Genomic DNA, 18,367 nt, shown 5'->3' on the forward strand with positions numbered 1-18,367 from the left:
ATCATATCATAGACATTGGTAAAAGTAAGCTTCCCAAATTGGAGTCATTGCACCAGTTACATGGATTATGTGGCTGATTCCCTTGCCACCCACATTTTGCATGTAGGTCCAGAGGATCAGTGCTAGAGTCCAGAATCCTGGCAGCAGGAGGACCTTTTATTTCTTGAGACCAGAATGTCAAGGCCAATCTGTGAAACATAGGACAGACTCATTCATAAGACAGTGTCCACTTTGCTGTGACACCCAGTGTACTGACTGAATGCGTTGAACTTTTGCTATGGTTCATATTTCACTTTATTCCATGTTTTCCCCAAGCTTTGTGGTCAGCTTGTAAAAGTTAATCATAAAATGTATGATCATGTGTACTTTAATTTATCGCTTGCTTGTAAACTGAACATTTGCTGGTGAATACTCCTTCCTGAAATTTCGACCCAGAGCAGTCTACACATAAAACTTGCACATGGCCAGGGAATGTTTGCTCATCACTCTTTGACTTGCTGTTTCTTAACCTCTGCATGGTGATGACAGAATCCAGATCCTCTTGGAGACATGCCCTCCTTTCAGGCATATGTTACCATCTTTGAATGTGGTTTTTCAAGCACCTCTACATTTCTAGGCCTATTTCACCATACACTTGGGCCTAATCTGCATCTTTAGGCTTCTCACTGTCTGAACCTGTCTCAGCCAGTTTTCAGCAGTAGCTAAATTATCTGAAAAAAGACTGTCCCTTTTAAGTCTTTTCTCTATGCCATGCTACAGTCTTCCACACCATGACGGTTTTATGCCTGTGCATGATACCCTCACTCCTCAAGTCTGCATTCATTCCTACCTTGCAAAAGGCACCATCCATGAACCTGTCAAGGTCTCAAATTCCGACCTCACACTCAATTATGGTTGCCAATATATAAAGTGTTCACACACATGTGCTATAAATGCAGCTCCTGGAAGGCCAGGACCTAGTGCAATAGAGAGGAAATGGAATAATGTAGAGTTCAAGTGGTTGTTACCCAGTAGATAAGAAGGTGCATGAGTGAGGTTGCACCAGGGAAGAAAAACCAGTTTATGTCAGGAATAGCAGGCACAATGATTGCTCTTCCAGAGGTCGAGTGAATACTAATAGAGGAAATGAAGACAAAGGAAAGGAAAGGAACCTGCAGTTCACTGGAGAAAGTGGAACAGTGACCAGTTGTTGCTGCTGTTGTTGTTGATGTTGAATTCCATAAATGATGTGCAGTGGTGCCTGAAAAGTTACTATTCCGATAAAGACCTAGTAAACAATGGGAAGTTTCATTTTCTTTCATTTACTATCTTCAACTTTTTAGAGACTGCATTTTTATTCAATGTATGACTAAATGGTATTCCATTCTATATATATATATATATATATATATATATATATATATATATATGACGGATTCTTTATCCATTCATGAGTTGAAGGGCCTCTAGGTTAGCTCTTGTTTCCCTTGTCATTTTTATATTTTTTCTTCAAAATTTCCTTTTTCCTTGAATGCCTGAACCTTTGTGTCACCTTGTGCATTGAACTTGATGAAGTGTAATGCCTCAGGAGTTTTGGATCAGCCTGATTACTCCCTAAAAAAATTAGCGTCCCCTTGGTGAAGAGCTGCACATCTGTATTTGCAGATTCCTGGGAGGCTAAGGCATGCTATTGACAGGTTCTCAGCCAGCCAGGGAATTTGCACACCCCCCTCTCCAAACACAAAAGGCTTGGGATTTGAAGTAGTGAAACAGTTCTTTGGAAGGATCTACCTGGGCCTTTGTACAATCTGCAGGGCCCCATGCACAGCAATCCAAGAGTTTCAGACGCCAGGAACATGCTCCTACAATTAAGTTCAATTGGAAATTTTAAGTTTGAAATTATATTATGGAACGATTACCTTTACCCTTCTTATTTGGCCAGATTTTTCTCATTCTAAGGGTTTAAATAACTTATATACATATTTATGTTCATCAACAGAGTCACATTTGGACATGGTACCAGCAGAAAAGCAGGAGCAGCTTGATGACATGGGAAAGAGCCAGCAATGGATGAGTAAAGTGTCCATTGAAATTTCTTGTCAACTGACCTTCTTTTCATCCAGAAGGGAAATTAGGCAATATCCATTTGGAAATCAAGCATCATAATTTACTGTTCAAATCTGAGGAATTTAATGCACCTGAAGATGGAAATAGCTTCAGAAGTCATGTAAGTTTCACAGTATACTGTGTCTTAGCAAGGTGACTGAATTGACTCTCTCTCCTCCAATCAGGTATCATAATTTAAGTCTAAAATTTTGGCCTTTCAGTGTTTACAAATTTGAAGGTGTATAATGTCAAGTGCAATTCTCAAAACATTTCAAAGAAGATTTATAGAGCGTTTGTAGATTTGTTGGGGCATTACAAAGTTGACTGCTTTGGTATCCATGCGATTTGTTTTGGAGATATGTACGTCAGTGTGTTTGTTGAGAGGATAGACATTTCCTAGTTCCCTCATCCTGATTTACTCCACCAGTAGCCAGAAGAACATGCACAGTAGCTCATACTGTGCAGCATTGCCTAGGTTAGTGTAACTTACCTGAAATGTTCTTGCTCATAAGGTATTCCTGTTTTTTCCAGTTGCAGTGACTTCATCCTGACATAAATTGTGATGAGTAAAGACCATTGGTGATATTTTTGAGCTACTCATTATTGACATTTCTGCTACACAGCGTATTTGGGAACAACATCCACAGGTGTGTGCTTCTGACATATCTGGAGGATCTGATCGAGGAGCAAAGAGTAACATAAGTGGACATGTAGAAGGTAAGAACCGCAGATGATGCAAACTATCTTGGTGAGACTGTGGCCTTCAAACATGAGTGTTACTGTATTTTATCTGTTCCAAGGTTGTTCAGATGAGATGGCTTGCAAGGACAAACAAATAATGAGTCATACCTTAATAGATTTGTGCCACAGGTTAAATGGGTGGTATTGCCTAAGAAACTAAATTGTCAGTTGCATTTTGATACATTCTTCAATCAAGGGACAGTTGAAATAAAGAAAGGAAGAGAGGAAGGGAATCAAAGAGTGAGAAAGGCGCTGATTCCTGGGAGTTAATGATGGAAGGAGGAGCAGTTGTACTGAGCAGCTGGAAGGACATTCAAGTCACACATGAGCAGGGAAATGAGCAGTGCTTTCAAAATGTGGGAAGCATGTGAGAGTTTCCAGGTCCAAATTTGAATGAGGCATACAGTACCACATACAGATCTTTCCTGACTTAGTGGCAGTTTGAAAGGAGTAGCCAAGAGAAGAGACTATCCCACATTGTTACGTTTATTTATCACAAATATTGTCCATGTATACAATCTAGTGACACCAAATATTTTGCTAGTACTTGTGAAAAATTTGTAGGGCAGAAACATCAGTTATGAAAGTAGACAACAATTTGAATGATCATGAAGTGGCCTCAAAACCACAGGTATCTCCAGTTCACTTTGGAAAGCTTACAGCTTTTTCTAAACTTTGATTTGAGGAGGACTTCCTAGGGAAAAACCCATAGCCGTGTTCAAATTAAGGTAGAAGTCCTGGAAGGCAAGTAAGTTGTTACAGCAATTCTCAAACTGTAATGAATCATGTGATGTGGCCATGTTCACAATCTCATTCTGACTCAGGAGGTCTTTGCTTTTATCATTTCTTTATATTCAAAGGTGATCACAATGATCTATTTGTGCAGATTTTTTTTTTTTTTTTTTTTTTTGTAGCCAGGATAAGATGATCCATTGGTTTATTTTGAAGAATCGTAGTGGATCCCACACACCAGAGCACAAGCAGCTCACATGTCAGCATAAACATTGCCATAATTTTGAGCATGTCTCTTGATTAATGTGAAGAGTGCAAAAGACAGAGATTTAGAAATCACGTGTTTGAGATTAATTTTGTCCTTTGGCAGGCAAGGAGTTGGAATAAGGCATACAAAGAAACTGAAATGGAAAGGGTCATGTACCCAGCTCTAAAGGGTCTTTGAAAAAGCTAAAGGGAAGGGGAAATGAGGAAAAAACCAAAGACGTTAGCTAGGTAATTTTTCAGGGGATAAGTGAGGAATCTGAAAGAATGCATTTCAGCTTCTGTCAGGGTAGCTGCCTTGAAACCAAAGGGAAGAAGATCATGGAGCACAGATGATTGAAACCAGCATGGACTAGAAGAATCAGATCAACCAGCAGATAGGAATTTCTCTTCTATAGCTAACAGGCCCACACTCATATGTGTGGCAAGCATATCAGGGAATCAGAAGAGAGGCCTAGCATTTTGAAGCTTTTGTTGTTTGAAATGCAGCAATCATTTCATTATTATGTGGGCTTCTTCGAATATTTCTACTACTTCAACTACTACTACTACTTCTACTACTACTACTACTACTACTACCTCCACTACTGCTAGTACTTATGTACTGCTGCATTGGAAAGAATCCATATCCCTGGGTATGACAAATGTGCGGTCTCGTGGGGTGCTAAATTCTGAACTCTAGATACCTAGTTTTCTGCTCAGCCAGCCCTTTCTGAAAATACTTGAAATCAGGTTTAGTTGTGGTATGGTAGAATCATTTTCATCCAGGATTTGTGATGAAATTCATTTCTTTATTCCTCTAACATGAAGACTGTTACTCACTGTGTATATACCAAAGACTTCGATGCAAAATCCTTCTCTGCAATCTGTCCAATATGTGAGGCTTTCAGAACACATTTTGCTTACGATTGGCTTATCTGAATTTTTTATTCTTTATCATGTGTTTTTGTTTGATTTTTCTTTTCAGATGTGGAACCTGCATCTGTACACAAGGGTGGAAAAAGATACATGAAATGGCCGAAACCAGAGTATTCAGGCAGAGAAGATGTGCCACTGTCCCACATGGGTATGAAACAAACAACCCTACATATATTAGCTTTAATTCTGAAAGCATATATCTGATCCAGTTAGTTCAGAAAATCCTTTCTGATGAGAAATAATCTATATCTTCCCCTGTATTCTCATCAAATCTTTGGACTTTTAGACCATAAGACAAATGAGGGATGGGTTGCATACTTACCATAACATGGTTGAAACCATTTTGACAGGTCACTCCTCATATGTGCTGCCATTTTATTACTTCAGCTTTGATGTTGAACTTCTCATGTTCCTTGCTTGCTCTTCTGCGTACACACGTCTGAGTTCTCTAGCATTGTGCATTGTGACATTGGTATATGTACCCTTGCCTAAGTACTTATGGTGATCGGAATGGTGTTCTTACCTTTGAAACTTTTTTTTTATACAAATGGAATACATGTTGTTTCTCTATTTGTACATGGATTCAAGGCATATCATTTGTGCAATCATAAATTTACACAGGGCAATGTTGTTTGATTCATTCTGTATTTTTTCCCTTCCTCCCCACCCCTCCCAACCCTCTTTTCCCTCTATACAGTCCTTTTTTCCTCCATTCTTATCACCCTCCTTATCCCTAACCCTTAACCTAACCCTAACCCTAATGCTAACCTCTCGTACGCACCATTATATGTCCTCATCCACTTATCAGCAAGACCATTCGTGCTTAGTTTTTTGAGATTGGATTATCTCACATAGCATGATATTCTCCAATTTCATCCATTTGCCTGCAAATGTCATAATTTTATCATTATTTATGGCTAATATTCCATTGTATATATATGCCACAATCCAGTTAGTTCAGAAAATCCTTTCTGATGACAAATAAACTATATCTTTCCCTGTATTCTCATCAAAACTTTGGACTTTTAGACAATGAGACAAATGAATGACAGGTTGCATGCTTACCATAACATGTATTAAACCATTGTGACAGGTCACTCATATGTGCTGCCATCTTATTACTTCAGCTTTGATGTTGAACTTCTCAGGTTCCTTGGTTGCTCCTCTGCATTCATATGTCTGAGTTTTATAGCATTCTACATCTTCACATTGGTACTTGTACCCTTGCCTAAGTACTTGTGGTTATCGGAAAGGTGTTCTTACCTTTGGAAACTTAACTGCAAGTTTTACTAAAGTGGTATCTCGGATATGGATTTAGTCTATTTCAGTCCTGTGGTAGTATTAAAAAAAAAAAATCCCCAAAACAAAAAAGAGAAAACCCAAAGGTAATGAAAACTTTATCAATGCTATCTAACATTCTTATCACTCAGGCTGAAATTCATACTCATTCAGTAGGAATATGAGGTGGTATTAATACATGCCAGTTTTTGTGAGTACATATCTAATTTTCTTGTCAGTTTCTAAGGACTTACATGCTTCCCGGATGGTAAATTATTATCTGCTTTTGTGTTTCATTTTTGACTGAATGGTGGGTCAAACAGGAAACATTACCAAGTGCCTTGTCACCACGAACAGAAAGCCTGCCACCACAGGAAACATAGAGTTCCCCAAAATGGAAACTAGATGAAGGAATAAGGAATCTGAAATCAGTCAACTTTTGCAGCGCAACTTCTATAAAAACAGCTATATTAAGACCTATGAAATGATAGGCAAATTCTCACTCATGATTTATGTTTCCTGCAATGCATTGGTAGGATTTTCCCCATGATGACTGTATAGTTGTTTTCATTCAGATTTTAAAATATTTCTGTCAGTGCCCAAAGAGAAGGTATTTACAAATATCGTATCATAGACATTGGTACAAGGAAGCTTCCCAAATTGGAGTCATTGCACCAGTTACATGGATTATGTGGGTGATTCACTTGCCACCCACATTTTGCACTTAGGTCCAGGGGAGCAGTGCTAGAGTCCAGAATCCTGGCAACATGAGGAACCTTTTTTTCTTGATACCAGAATGTCAAAGCCAGTCTTAGAAACATAGGGGAGTCTCATTCATAAGACAGTGTCCACTCTGCTTTGACACCCAGTGTACTGACTAATGTGTTGAACTTTTGTTATTGTTCATATTCCACTTTATTTCATGATTTCCACAAGCTTTGTGGTCATCTTGTAACAGGAAATGATAAAATGTATGATCATGTGTACTTTAATTTATCGCTTCCTTTCAAATGAACATTTGCTGGTGAATACTCACTCCTTCCTGAAATTTTGACCCAGAGCAGTCTACACATAAAACTTGCACACTGCCAGAGATTGTTTGCTCATCACTCTTTGACTTGCTGTTTGTTAATCTCTCCATGGTGATGACAGAATCCAGATCCTTTTGGAGACATGCCCTTTTTTCAGGGATATGTGACCATGTTTGGAATGTGGCTTTCCAAGCACCTGAACATTTCTAGACCTCTTTCACCATACACTTGTGCCTAATGTGCATCTTTAGCCTTTTCACTGCCTGCACCCTTCTCTAGCAGTTTTCACCAGTCCCTAGATAATGAGACTTAGACTGTCCCATTTCAGTCTTTTCTCTATGATGTGCTACAGTCTTCCACACTGTGACCTTTATGTGCCTCTGCGTGATACCCTCACTCCTTAAGACTGCATTCAAACCTACCTCGAAAACAGCAACATCCATGAATCTGTTTTGCCCTCAAATTCCAACTTCACATTCAATTATGATTGTCAATATATAAAGTGTTCACACCCATGTGCTATGAAAGCAGCCCCTATAAGGCCAGGACTAGTGGAATCAAGAGGAAATGGAATAAATTAGAGGTCAAGTGGTTATTACCCAGTCGAAATGAGGGTGCATTAGTCAGGTAGCACCAGGGAAGCAAAACCAGTTTATGTCAGGAATAGCAGGCACCATGATTGCTGCTTCCAGAGGTCAGCTGAATAATAATAGAGGAAATGAAGACAAAAGGAAGGAAAGGAACATGCAGTTCACCGGTAAAAGTGGAACAGTGACCAGTTGTTGCTGCTGTTGTTGTTGATGTTGAATTCCAGAAATCATGTGCAGTGGTTCCTGAAAAGTTACTATTCAAGTAAAGAATGTGAAGTTTCATTTTCTTTCATTTACTATCTTCAACTTTTTAGAGACTGCATTTTGATTCATTGTATGACTGAATGGTATTCCATTGTGTATGTATTTATTTGACCGATTCCTTATCCATTCATGTATTGAAGGGCCTCTAGGTTGTCTCTTGTTTCCCTTGTAATTTTTATATGTTTTCTCCAAAACATCCTTTTTCCTTAAACAGCTGAACCTTTGTGTCTTCCTGTACATTAAACTTGATGAATTTAAGTTCTTCAGGAATTTTGTATCAGCCTAATTACTCCCTAAATAACTCAGCATCCCCTTATTGAAGAGCAGCACATCTGTATTTGCAGATTCCTGGGAGGCTGAGGCATGCTATTGACAGGTTTTCAGCCAGCCAGGGAATGTGCACAACCTCCTCTCCAAACACAAAAGGCTTGGGATTTAAAGTAGGGAAACAGTTTTTTTGAAGGATCCACCTGGGCCTGTGTACAATCTGCAGGGCCCCATGCACAACAATCCAAAAGTTTCAAACACCATAAACATGCACCTAAAATTAAGCTCAAGTGAAAATTGTAAGTGTGAAACTAAAATTATTGAAGGATTACCTTTACTCCTTCTTAGTTGTCCAGATTTTTCTCATTCTAAGGGTTTAAAGTTAGTTACATACATCTTTATGTTCATCAGCAGAGTCACATTTGGACATGGTACCAGCAGAAAAGCAGGAGCAGCTTGATGACATGGGAAAGAGCCAGCAATGGGTGAGTAAAGTGTCCATTTAAATTTCTTGTCAACTGACCTTCTTTGCATCCAGAAGGGAAATTAGGCAATATCCATTTGGAAATCAAGCATCATAATGTACTGTTCAAGTCTCAGAATTTTAAGTGCATCCAAAGATGTGAACAGCTTCAGAAGACATGTGAGTTTCACAGTATACGGTGTCTTAGAAATATAATGGAATTGAAACTCTCTCCTCCAATTGAGTATCATAATTTAAGACTACAATTTTCACCATTTGGTGTTTACAAATTTGAAGGTGTATAATGTCAAGTGCAAGTCTCAAAACATTTCAAAGAAGATTTATAGAGCGTTTGTAGATTTGTCGGGGCACTACAAAGTTGACGAAATGGATATAGATGCTCCTTGTTTTGGATATATGTACATCAGTGTGTTCGTTGAGTGGAAAGACATTTCCTAGATTCCTCATCCTGATTTACTCCAACAGTAGTCAGAAAAACACTAAAGCTCATACTGTGCATCAGTGCATAGGGTAGTGTAACTTACCAGAAATATTCTCGCTCAGAAGGCACTCATGTTATTTCCAGTTGCAGTGATTTCACCCTGACATATATGGTGATGAGTTATGAGCATTGATGAAATCTTTGAGCTACTTATTATTGATATTTCTGTTACACAGAGTATTTGGGGACAACATCCACAGGTGTGTGCTTCTGACATATCTGGAGGATCTGATCGAGGAGCAAAGAGTATCATAATTGGACATATAGAAGGTAAGAACCACAGATGACACAAACTATATTGGTGAGACTGTGGCCTTCAAACATGTGCATTACTGTATTTTATTTGTTCCAAGGCACAGCCTTGAGATGTCTAGCAAGGACAAAAAATAGAATGAGTCATATCTTATTAGGTTTGTGCCACAGGTTATATGGGTGGTAGTGTGGAAGAAAGTGAATTGTGAGTTGCATTTTGATACATTCTTCAACCAAGGGAAAGTTGAAATAAAGAAAGGGAGAGAGGAAGGGGGATCAAAGAGTGAGAAAGGCGCTGATTCCCAGGAGTTAATGATGGAAGAAGGAGCAGTTGTACTGAGCAGCTGGAAGGACATTCAAGTCACACATGAGCAGGGATAAGAGCAGTGCTTTCAAAGCATGGGAAGCATGTGTGAGTTTCCAGGTCCAAATTTGAAGGAGGGATATAGTACCACATACCCAACCTTCCTGACTTAGTGGCAGTTGGAAAGGAATTGAGTAGAGAAGGAATGATCCCACATTGCTACATTTATTTACCACAAATGATTGTCCATGTATACAATCTAGTGACACCAAATATTTTGCTAGTACCTGTGAAAAAATGTGTAGTGGAGAAACATCAGTTATAAAAGTAGAACACAATTTGAATGATCATGAAGGAGCCACAAAACCACAGGTATCTCTAGTTCACTTTGGAAAGCTTACAGCTTGTTCTAAACTTTGATTTGAGGAGGACATCCTAGGGAGAAACCCAGAGCTGTATCAAATTAAGGTAGAGGTCCTGGAAGGCGAGCAAGTTGTTACAGGAATTCTCAAACTGTAATGAATCATGTGATATGGCCATGTTCTCAATCTCATTCTGACTCAGCAGGTCTTTGCTTTTATCATTTCTTTATGTTCGAAGGTGATTGCAATGATCTGGTTGTGCAGATTTTTTTTTTTTTTTGTCACCAGAATAAGGAGGTTCCTTTGGTGCATTTTGAAGAATCGTAGTGGATCCCACACATCAGAACACAAGCAGCTCACATGTCAGCATAAATATTGCCATAATTCTGAGCATGTCTCTTGAGTAATGTGAAGAGTGCAAAAGACGGAGATTTAGAAATCACGTTTTTGTGATCAATTTTCTCCTTTGGGAAGCAAGGAGTTGGTATATGGCTTACAAAGATTCTGAAATGGAAAGGATCATGTACCCAGCTCTAAAGGGTCTTTTGAAAAAGCTAAAGGGAAGGGAAAATGAGGGAAAAACCAAAGACATTAGCTAGGTAATTTTGGACGGGATAAGTGAAGAATCTGAAAGAATTCAATTCAGGTTCTCTCAGAGTAGCTGCCTTAAATTCAAAGGTGAGATCATCATGGTGCACAGATGATTGAAACCAGTATGGACTGGAAGAGTCAGTTGAACCAGCAGATACGAATTTCTCCTCCATAGCTAACAGGTCCACACTCATATGTATGGCAAGCATATCAGTGAATCAGATGAGAGACTGAGTATTTTGAAGCTTTTGTTGTTTGAAATGCAGTGATTATTTCATTATTATGTGGGCTTCTTCAACTATTACTACTACTTCAACTACTACTGCTACAACTAAACTACTACTACTACTTCCACCACCACTACTGCTAGTACTAATCTATTGCTGCATTGGAAAGAATCCATATCCGTGGGTATGGCAAATGTGCGGTCTCTTGGGGTGCTAAATTCTGATCTCTAGATACATAGTTTTCTGCACAGCCAGCCCTTTCTGAAAATATTTGAAATCACTTTTAGCTATGCTCTGGTAGACTCATTTTGAACCAGAATTTGTGATGAAATTCTTTCTTTATTCCTCTGACATGAAGACTGTTCCTCACTGTATATATATCAAAGACTTTGATGCAAATTCCTTCTCTGCAGTCTGTCCAATATGTAAGGTTTTCAGAACACATTTTGCTTAGGATTGGCTTATCTGAATTCTTTTTTCCTTATCATGTGTTTTTATTTGATTTTTCTTTTTAGATGTGGAACCTGCATCTGTGCACAAGGGTGGAAAAAGATACATGAAATGGCTGAAACCAGAGAATTCAGGCAGAGAAGATGTGCCACTGTCCCACATGGGTATGAAACAAACAACCCTACATATATTAGCTTTGATTCTGAAAGCATATATCTGATCCAGTTAGTCAGAAAATCCTTTCTGATGAGAAATAAACTATAACTTCCCTGGATTCTCATCAAAACTTTGGACTTTTAGACCGTAATACAAATGAGGGATGGGTTGCATGCTTACCATAACATGGACAATGCCATTCTGACAGGTCACTCCTCATATGTGCTGCCATGTTATTACTTCAGCTTTGGCATTGAATTTCTTAGGTTCCTTGCTTGCTCCTCTGCATACACATTTCTGAGTTCTGTAGCATTCTGCATCTTCACATTGGTACTTTTACCCTTGCCTAAGTACTTATGGTCATTGGAAACTTAACTGCAAGTTTTACTAAAGCAGTAATTCTGATATCAATTTAGTATATTTCATTCCTGTGGTTGTATTCAACAAAAATCCCCAAACAAAAAAAGAGATAACCCAAAGCTAATGAAAACTTTATCACTGCTATCTAAACTTTTTATCACTCAGGCTGAAATTCATACTCATTCAGTAGGAATATGAGGTGGTATTGATACATGCCAGTTTTTGTGAGTTTCTAATTTTCATGCTAATTTTCTTGTCAGTTTCTAAGGACTTACATGCTTCCTGCAAGGTAAATCATTGTCTGCTTTTGTGTTTCATTAATGAGTGAATGGTGGGTGAAACAGGAAACATTACAAAGTCCCTTGTCTCCATGGACATAAAGCCTGCCACCAACAGGAAACATAGCAGTTCCCCAAAATGGAAACTAGATGAAGGGAACAAGGAAACTGAAATCAGTCAACATTTGCAGTGCAACTTCTGTGAAAAGACCTATATTATGACCTATGAAATGATAGGCAAATTCTCACTCATGATTTATGTTTCCTGCTATGTGTTGGTAGGATTTGCCCCATGATGACTGTGTAGTTGTTTTCATCCAGGTTCAAATTATTTTTGTCAGTGCCCGAAGAGAAGGTGTTTACAAATATCGTATCATAGACATTGGTACAAGGAAGCTTCCCAAATTGGAGTCATTGCACCAGTTACATGGATTATGTGGCTGATTCCCTTGCCACCCACATTTTCCATTTAGGTCCAGAGGAGCAGTGCTAGAGTCCAGAATCCTGGCAACAGGAGGAACTTTTTTTCTTGAGACCAGAATGTCAAGGTCATTCTGTGAAACATAGGAGAGACTCATTTATAAGACAGTGTCCGCTCTGCTGTGACATCCAGTGTACTGCCTGAATGCATTGAACTTTTGTTATGGTTCATATTCCCCTTTACTTCATGATTTCCACATTCTTTGTGGTCAGCTTGTAGCAGGAAATGAGAAAATATATGATCATGTGTACTTTAATTTATCACTTGCTAGGAAAATGAACATTTGTTGGTGAATACTCTTTCCTGAAATTTCGACCCAGATCAGTCAATACATAATACTTGCACACTGCCAGAGAGTGTTTGCTCATCATTTTTTTTTTCCTGTGGTGCTGAGTATTGAAACCTAGGTCCTTGTGCTTGTAATGCAAGTACTCTATCAACTGAGTTATATCTCCAGCCCTGCTTATCACTCTTTTGCTTGTTGTTTTTTAACCTCTCCATGGTGATGACAGAATCCAGGTCCTTTTGGAGACATACCCCCCTTTTATGCATATGTTACCATCTTTGGAATGTGGGTTTCCAAACACCTCAACATTTCTAGGCATGTTTCACCATACAGCTGTGCCTAATCTGCATCTTTAGCCTTTTCTCTGAGTACACACTTCTCTGGCAGTTTTCAGCAGTCCCTATATCATCAAAGACTGTCCCATTTAAGCCTTTTTTCTATGCCATGCTACAGTCTTCCATACCATGACCATTTTCTGCCTTTGTATGATACCTTCACTCCTCAAGTCTGCATTCATTCCTACCTCGAAAAAGGGACCTTCCATGAACCTGTTATGGCCTCATAATCCAACCTCACACTCAATTATGATTGCCAAAAAATGAAGTATTCACACCCATGAGATATAAAAGCAGCCCCTGAAAGTCTATGACCTAGGGGAATAGAGAGAAAATGGAATAATTTAGAGATCAAGTGGTTATTACCCAGTCAAAATGAGGGTACATGAGTGAGGTAGCACCAGGGAAACAAATCCAGTTTATGTCAGGAGTAGCAGGAACCATGATTGCTGCTTCCAGAGGTCAAGTGAATACTAATAGAGGAAATGAAGACAAAGGAAAGGAAAGGAACATGCAGTTCACTGGTAAAAGTGGAACAGTGACCTCTTGTTGCTGTTGTTGTTGATATTGAATTCTAGTAATGATGTGCAGTGGTTCTTGAAAAGTTACTATTCTGATAAAGACATAGTAAAGAGAGTGAAGTTTCTTTTTCTTTCATTTATTTTCTTCAACTTTTTAGAGACTGCATTTTGATTCATTGTATGACTGAATGGTATTCCATGTGTATGTATATCTAACTGATTCTTTATCCATCTGTTGAAGGGCCTCTATGTTGGCTCTTGTTTCTCTTGTAATTTTATATTTTTTCTTCAAAATACCCTTTTTCCTTGAATGGCTGAACCTTTGCATCATCATATGCATTGAACTTGATGAAATATAGTGCCTCAGGAGTTTTGGATCAGTGTAATTTTTCCCTATATAACTCAGTGTGCCCTTGGAGATGTGGGGGCACATCTGTATTTGCCGATTCTTGGGAGGCTCAGGCATGCTGGGGAATTTGTATACCCCCGTTACCAAATACAAAAGGCTTGGGATTTGAAGCAGTGATACATTTCTTTGCAAGGATTCACCTGTGCCTGTATACAGTCTCTATGCCCTTCAGACAACAATCAAACATTTTCAAACAACATAAACATTCACTGAAATTTAAGCTTATTTTAAAATTATGATTTTGAAATTAAAATTATAGTGCTATTCATGTTATCCCTTTCTTTGGTCCAGTATTTGCTCATTCTGACAATTTAATGTTGCTTAAGTACATGTTTATGTTTATTAGCAGCATCACATTTGAACCTGTTATCAGCTGAAGAGCAGGAGTGGGTTGATGGCATTGAAAATTGCCAGCAATGGGTATGTAAATGTGTCTCTTTATATTTGTGGTCAGCTTATCTTGTTTGCTTCCAGAAGGTAAATTAGGCCAAACAAAACATAGTAAAATATCCATAGTATACTTCTTATATGTATATTTCAAATGTTCTTATAAGCCCAGACTTTGAAGAGGATCAGTAAAAAATAACAATATGCACCTCTCAGAAATAAGAGCCTTAGGGACAATAAATTTATCGTAATAAATTTTAAAAAGAAATGACATTAAAAGTGCTGAGAGTAAGCAGAAACTGAGCAGGAGATAAGGATGAAATTCAAGAAGAATTAGAATAGAAAGGATTTAAAATAAGAAGAAAAAGAGATTAAGGGGCCTTTAGTAATGAATGAACATATCTCAGAAAATCAGATATATAATTAGAAAAGAAATAAATTGGGAAATCCAAAGATATAACAAACCAAAGAAAGAAAAAGAAAACAAACAAACAAAAAACACTATAAAGCTCTGAAATCTTCCCATTTCTTTGATACTAATGTAACTGAAATAGAGGGACCTCTGTCCAGGATTTCTAATTTTGGAAACATATAGTTTTCAGGAGATTTGAGGAAGCAAATGTGGTCCAGTAGTTTTCTTTTCTGCTCTAGCTTAACCAGGCCTTTCTTCATGGTGGAAAGCACAACCTTAGCTCACCTGCTTTCTTCTCCCTTACCCCATCTAGAGAATGCTGAGGGAACACTGCAAGTGTTAGAGGAAATGCAATCTCAGTACTTGGTTTTGTACTGAATGATGTGGGTTTCTCTAATTAAGAATATTCCTGATAAACCCTCCAGTCTGTGGAAACTGGGGACAAGTCTGTAATGAAGATCCCATTACAGAATTTTGCAGTTAGTGATAATATAGTGTGGATGATTCCAAGTCTCCTAAGAATTTTCAGTCTTGAATCATTGTTAACATGACATCCCTGCAGAATCTGATTACTTCTGCGAACTTCCTGAAAGTATCATCCCACCTGATCCTGCCCCAGCAGTTCGAGAATCTTCTGTCGCTTCAAATCTGAAATAGCACTTCTCCTTCAGTATCATTATTCTCAAAGCACATATTTGAAAGTGGCAATGCCCCTGTTGAACTGTAATCTACAAACTTTCCAACAAGAACAACAATGTCTTTCTTATGAGAGCTTTCAGCCCCTTCCTCTCAGTCACTGTCTTCAGACTATATGATAATGGTGAACCTCCAACATTCTGTGAGGAGAGCTGTCTATGTGTCTTCAAGGCACAAGACATACAGTGGTTTGTAATCTCTCACACAGTGTTGCTAAAATGATACCCTTCTTAAAAGATTTTTATCCCAGTAGTCTATTGTAATTTCCAGGAGGGTACCTCCAAACTCCAGTGTGGTGAAAATGGGACAACATATCCAAATGACTCTCAGCAGAGTGTGTTCACCTGTACATCTGTTCCTGTGTTCTTCATGCATCCTGTTTTCTATCAGACTTATTCCTGGCATTTGCTGTCACAAAGCTGCAAATACCAGGATTCAGTGAATGTGCTATATGCCTCTATTCTTTAGATAGAACACAGGACCTTGCTGTAGCTGCCCAGTGTTATCAGTAGATCTATGCCTGACTCTTTCTATACCCCCCCGATTCTTTTTGTGGGTGCCTCCAAACTACAGTTTTATGCTACAGTTCAGTCTTACAAAAGTTAAGAACACAAATGCGTGTTTCTTTTTTGATTTCCTAGGGAAATAGCCCACATAAATTAATCTTAGTGAAGAGTCTCCTGAACAGACACTCTGATTCTCCCTGGAAATTTTGGTAGTACATAGAATTTTCCTTGATATCTTTTGGAAAATCCAAATTTTTACTTTGCAGAAAATGTATTTGAATTGAGAAGAATTTACATAAGTTTCATATTTTTTTTCTATAAAATATCCTTCTATAAATTTAGAAAGATTTTGATGTTACAAATTTTACATTATAGAAATTTGTAGGGAACTGTTTTTCTCCCCCATATGTGGATTTGTGGAAATGCTAAATTTTATTCTCACAGAATATTATTTACTTTTCCTCCCACATCTTCTCTAGAACTTATTATTTGAATACTTGATAAATGTCATTTGACAGGATGAGCTGAAATTTCAATGGAATTTTGAACAGTATATTCCTGAATGCCAGATGTTGAAAAACTTTTTTTCACTTGATTGTAGGCAATTCATATTTCTTATTTTGAGACCAGTTCATCTATTCCTTTCCTCCATTTCCTAATTCGGTTGGTGACATTTCCATCAGACACCAAAGGAAAGATTGCACTTTTCCACCCAGTTAGTTTCCCTGAAGTTGCTGAAGTCTTTTTCTTCTATGAATGCATTTCTCCTTTTACAAGCCACTGTTTCTGGTTTCACCTGATCACAAGCTATCCATAGTGGCTTTCCAGTGTTTACCCACAGCCCATCTTTTTGATCATACAGCCACAAACCAGAACATTTGACTGCCATCTCTGAAAAAATGCAGTCAGTAAGCACTGTATGATGCTGTGCTGCTACCCTTTTCCCTTGGGATTCCTTTTGTTTCATTTCATTTTATTATAATTTGATTTATTGTACACAAATTGTGTACATTTCATTTCTCTTGTTGTACACATACATGTACATAGGGTAATGATGTTTGTCTCATTCTATTTTTTTAATCCCTCCACCCCTCCCCACTCCTCCTTTTCCTCTGTACATTCCATTCTTCCTCCATTCTTGCCTCCTCCCCAGCCCACATTATGTATCATCATCCACTTATCAGATAAATCATTTGGCCTTTGATTTTTTAGGATTGGCTTATTTCACTTAGCTCGATATTCTCCAACTCCATCCATTTACTGGCAAATGCCATAATTTTATTATATTTTATGGCTGAATAATATTCCATTGTGTATATATCTCACAGTTTCTTTATCCATTCATCTATTGAAAGACATCTAGGTTGATTCCACAATCTAGCTATTGTGAATTGAGCTGCTATAAACATTGATGTAGCTGCATGACTGTAGTATGCTGATTTCAGTCTTTGGATATAGCTGATTCAAGTGGTGGTTCCATTCTAAGTTTTCTAAGGAATCTCCATACTGCTTTCCAGAATGGTTGTGCCAATTTGCAACTCCACCAGCAATGTATGAGTGTACTTTTTCCCCACATCCTTGCCAATACTTCTTGTTGCTTGTATTCTTGATAATAGCCATTCTAATCAGGTGAGAATAAATCTTAGGATAGTATTGATTTGCATTTCTCTTATTACTAAAGATGTTGAATATGTTTTCATTTATCTATTGATTACCTGTAGATCATCTTCTGTGAAGTGTCTGCTCATTTCCTTAACCCGTTAATTGATTGGATTATTTGTATTCTTGGTGAAAACATTTTTGAGTTCTTTATAGATTCTGGAGATTAGTGCTCTTCAGATGTGTGTGTGGCAAGATTTTCTCCCATGCTGTAGGCTCACTTTTCACATTGTTGATTGTTTCCTTTGCTGAGAAAAAGCTTTTTAGTTTGAATCTATCCCAATTATCGATTCCTACTTTTATTTTTTGTGCTTTAGGAGTCATGTTAAGGAAGTCTGGTCCTAAGCTGACATGATGAAGATTTGGACCCACCTTTTCTTTTATTTGATACAGATTCTCTGATCTAATTCCAAGGTCCTTGATCCATTTTGAGTTGAGTTTTGTGCAGGGTGAGAGATAGGGGTTTAATTTCATTTTCCCAGCACCATTTGTTGAATAGAGTATCTTTTCTCCAACACATGTTTTTGGCACCTTTATCTACTATGAGATATCTGTATTTG

At 38.1% G+C, this 18,367-nt stretch overlaps 1 protein-coding gene across 1 annotated transcript in view; it reads left to right on the forward strand.

Annotated features, from left to right (window-relative positions):
• The first annotated feature begins 1,981 nt into the window (after positions 1 to 1,981).
• LOC306652519 (ankyrin repeat domain-containing protein 26-like) overlaps positions 1,982 to 18,367 on the forward strand; it is a 65,270-nt gene continuing 48,884 nt past the window's right edge. Inside the window, exons 1-6 of the mRNA XM_079125370.1 lie at positions 1,982 to 2,050; positions 2,710 to 2,802; positions 4,790 to 4,888; positions 8,582 to 8,655; positions 9,312 to 9,405; positions 11,387 to 11,485. Coding sequence (XP_078981496.1) covers positions 1,993 to 2,050; positions 2,710 to 2,802; positions 4,790 to 4,888; positions 8,582 to 8,655; positions 9,312 to 9,405; positions 11,387 to 11,485 — 517 coding nt within the window. The 5' untranslated portion in view covers positions 1,982 to 1,992. The remainder of the gene's footprint in view (positions 2,051 to 2,709; positions 2,803 to 4,789; positions 4,889 to 8,581; positions 8,656 to 9,311; positions 9,406 to 11,386; positions 11,486 to 18,367) is intronic.

The sequence above is a fragment of the Sciurus vulgaris genome (genome assembly GCF_902686455.1).
Source record: "Sciurus vulgaris genome assembly, contig: HiC_scaffold_261_arrow_ctg1, whole genome shotgun sequence".
Lineage (NCBI taxonomy): Eukaryota > Metazoa > Chordata > Mammalia > Rodentia > Sciuridae > Sciurus > Sciurus vulgaris.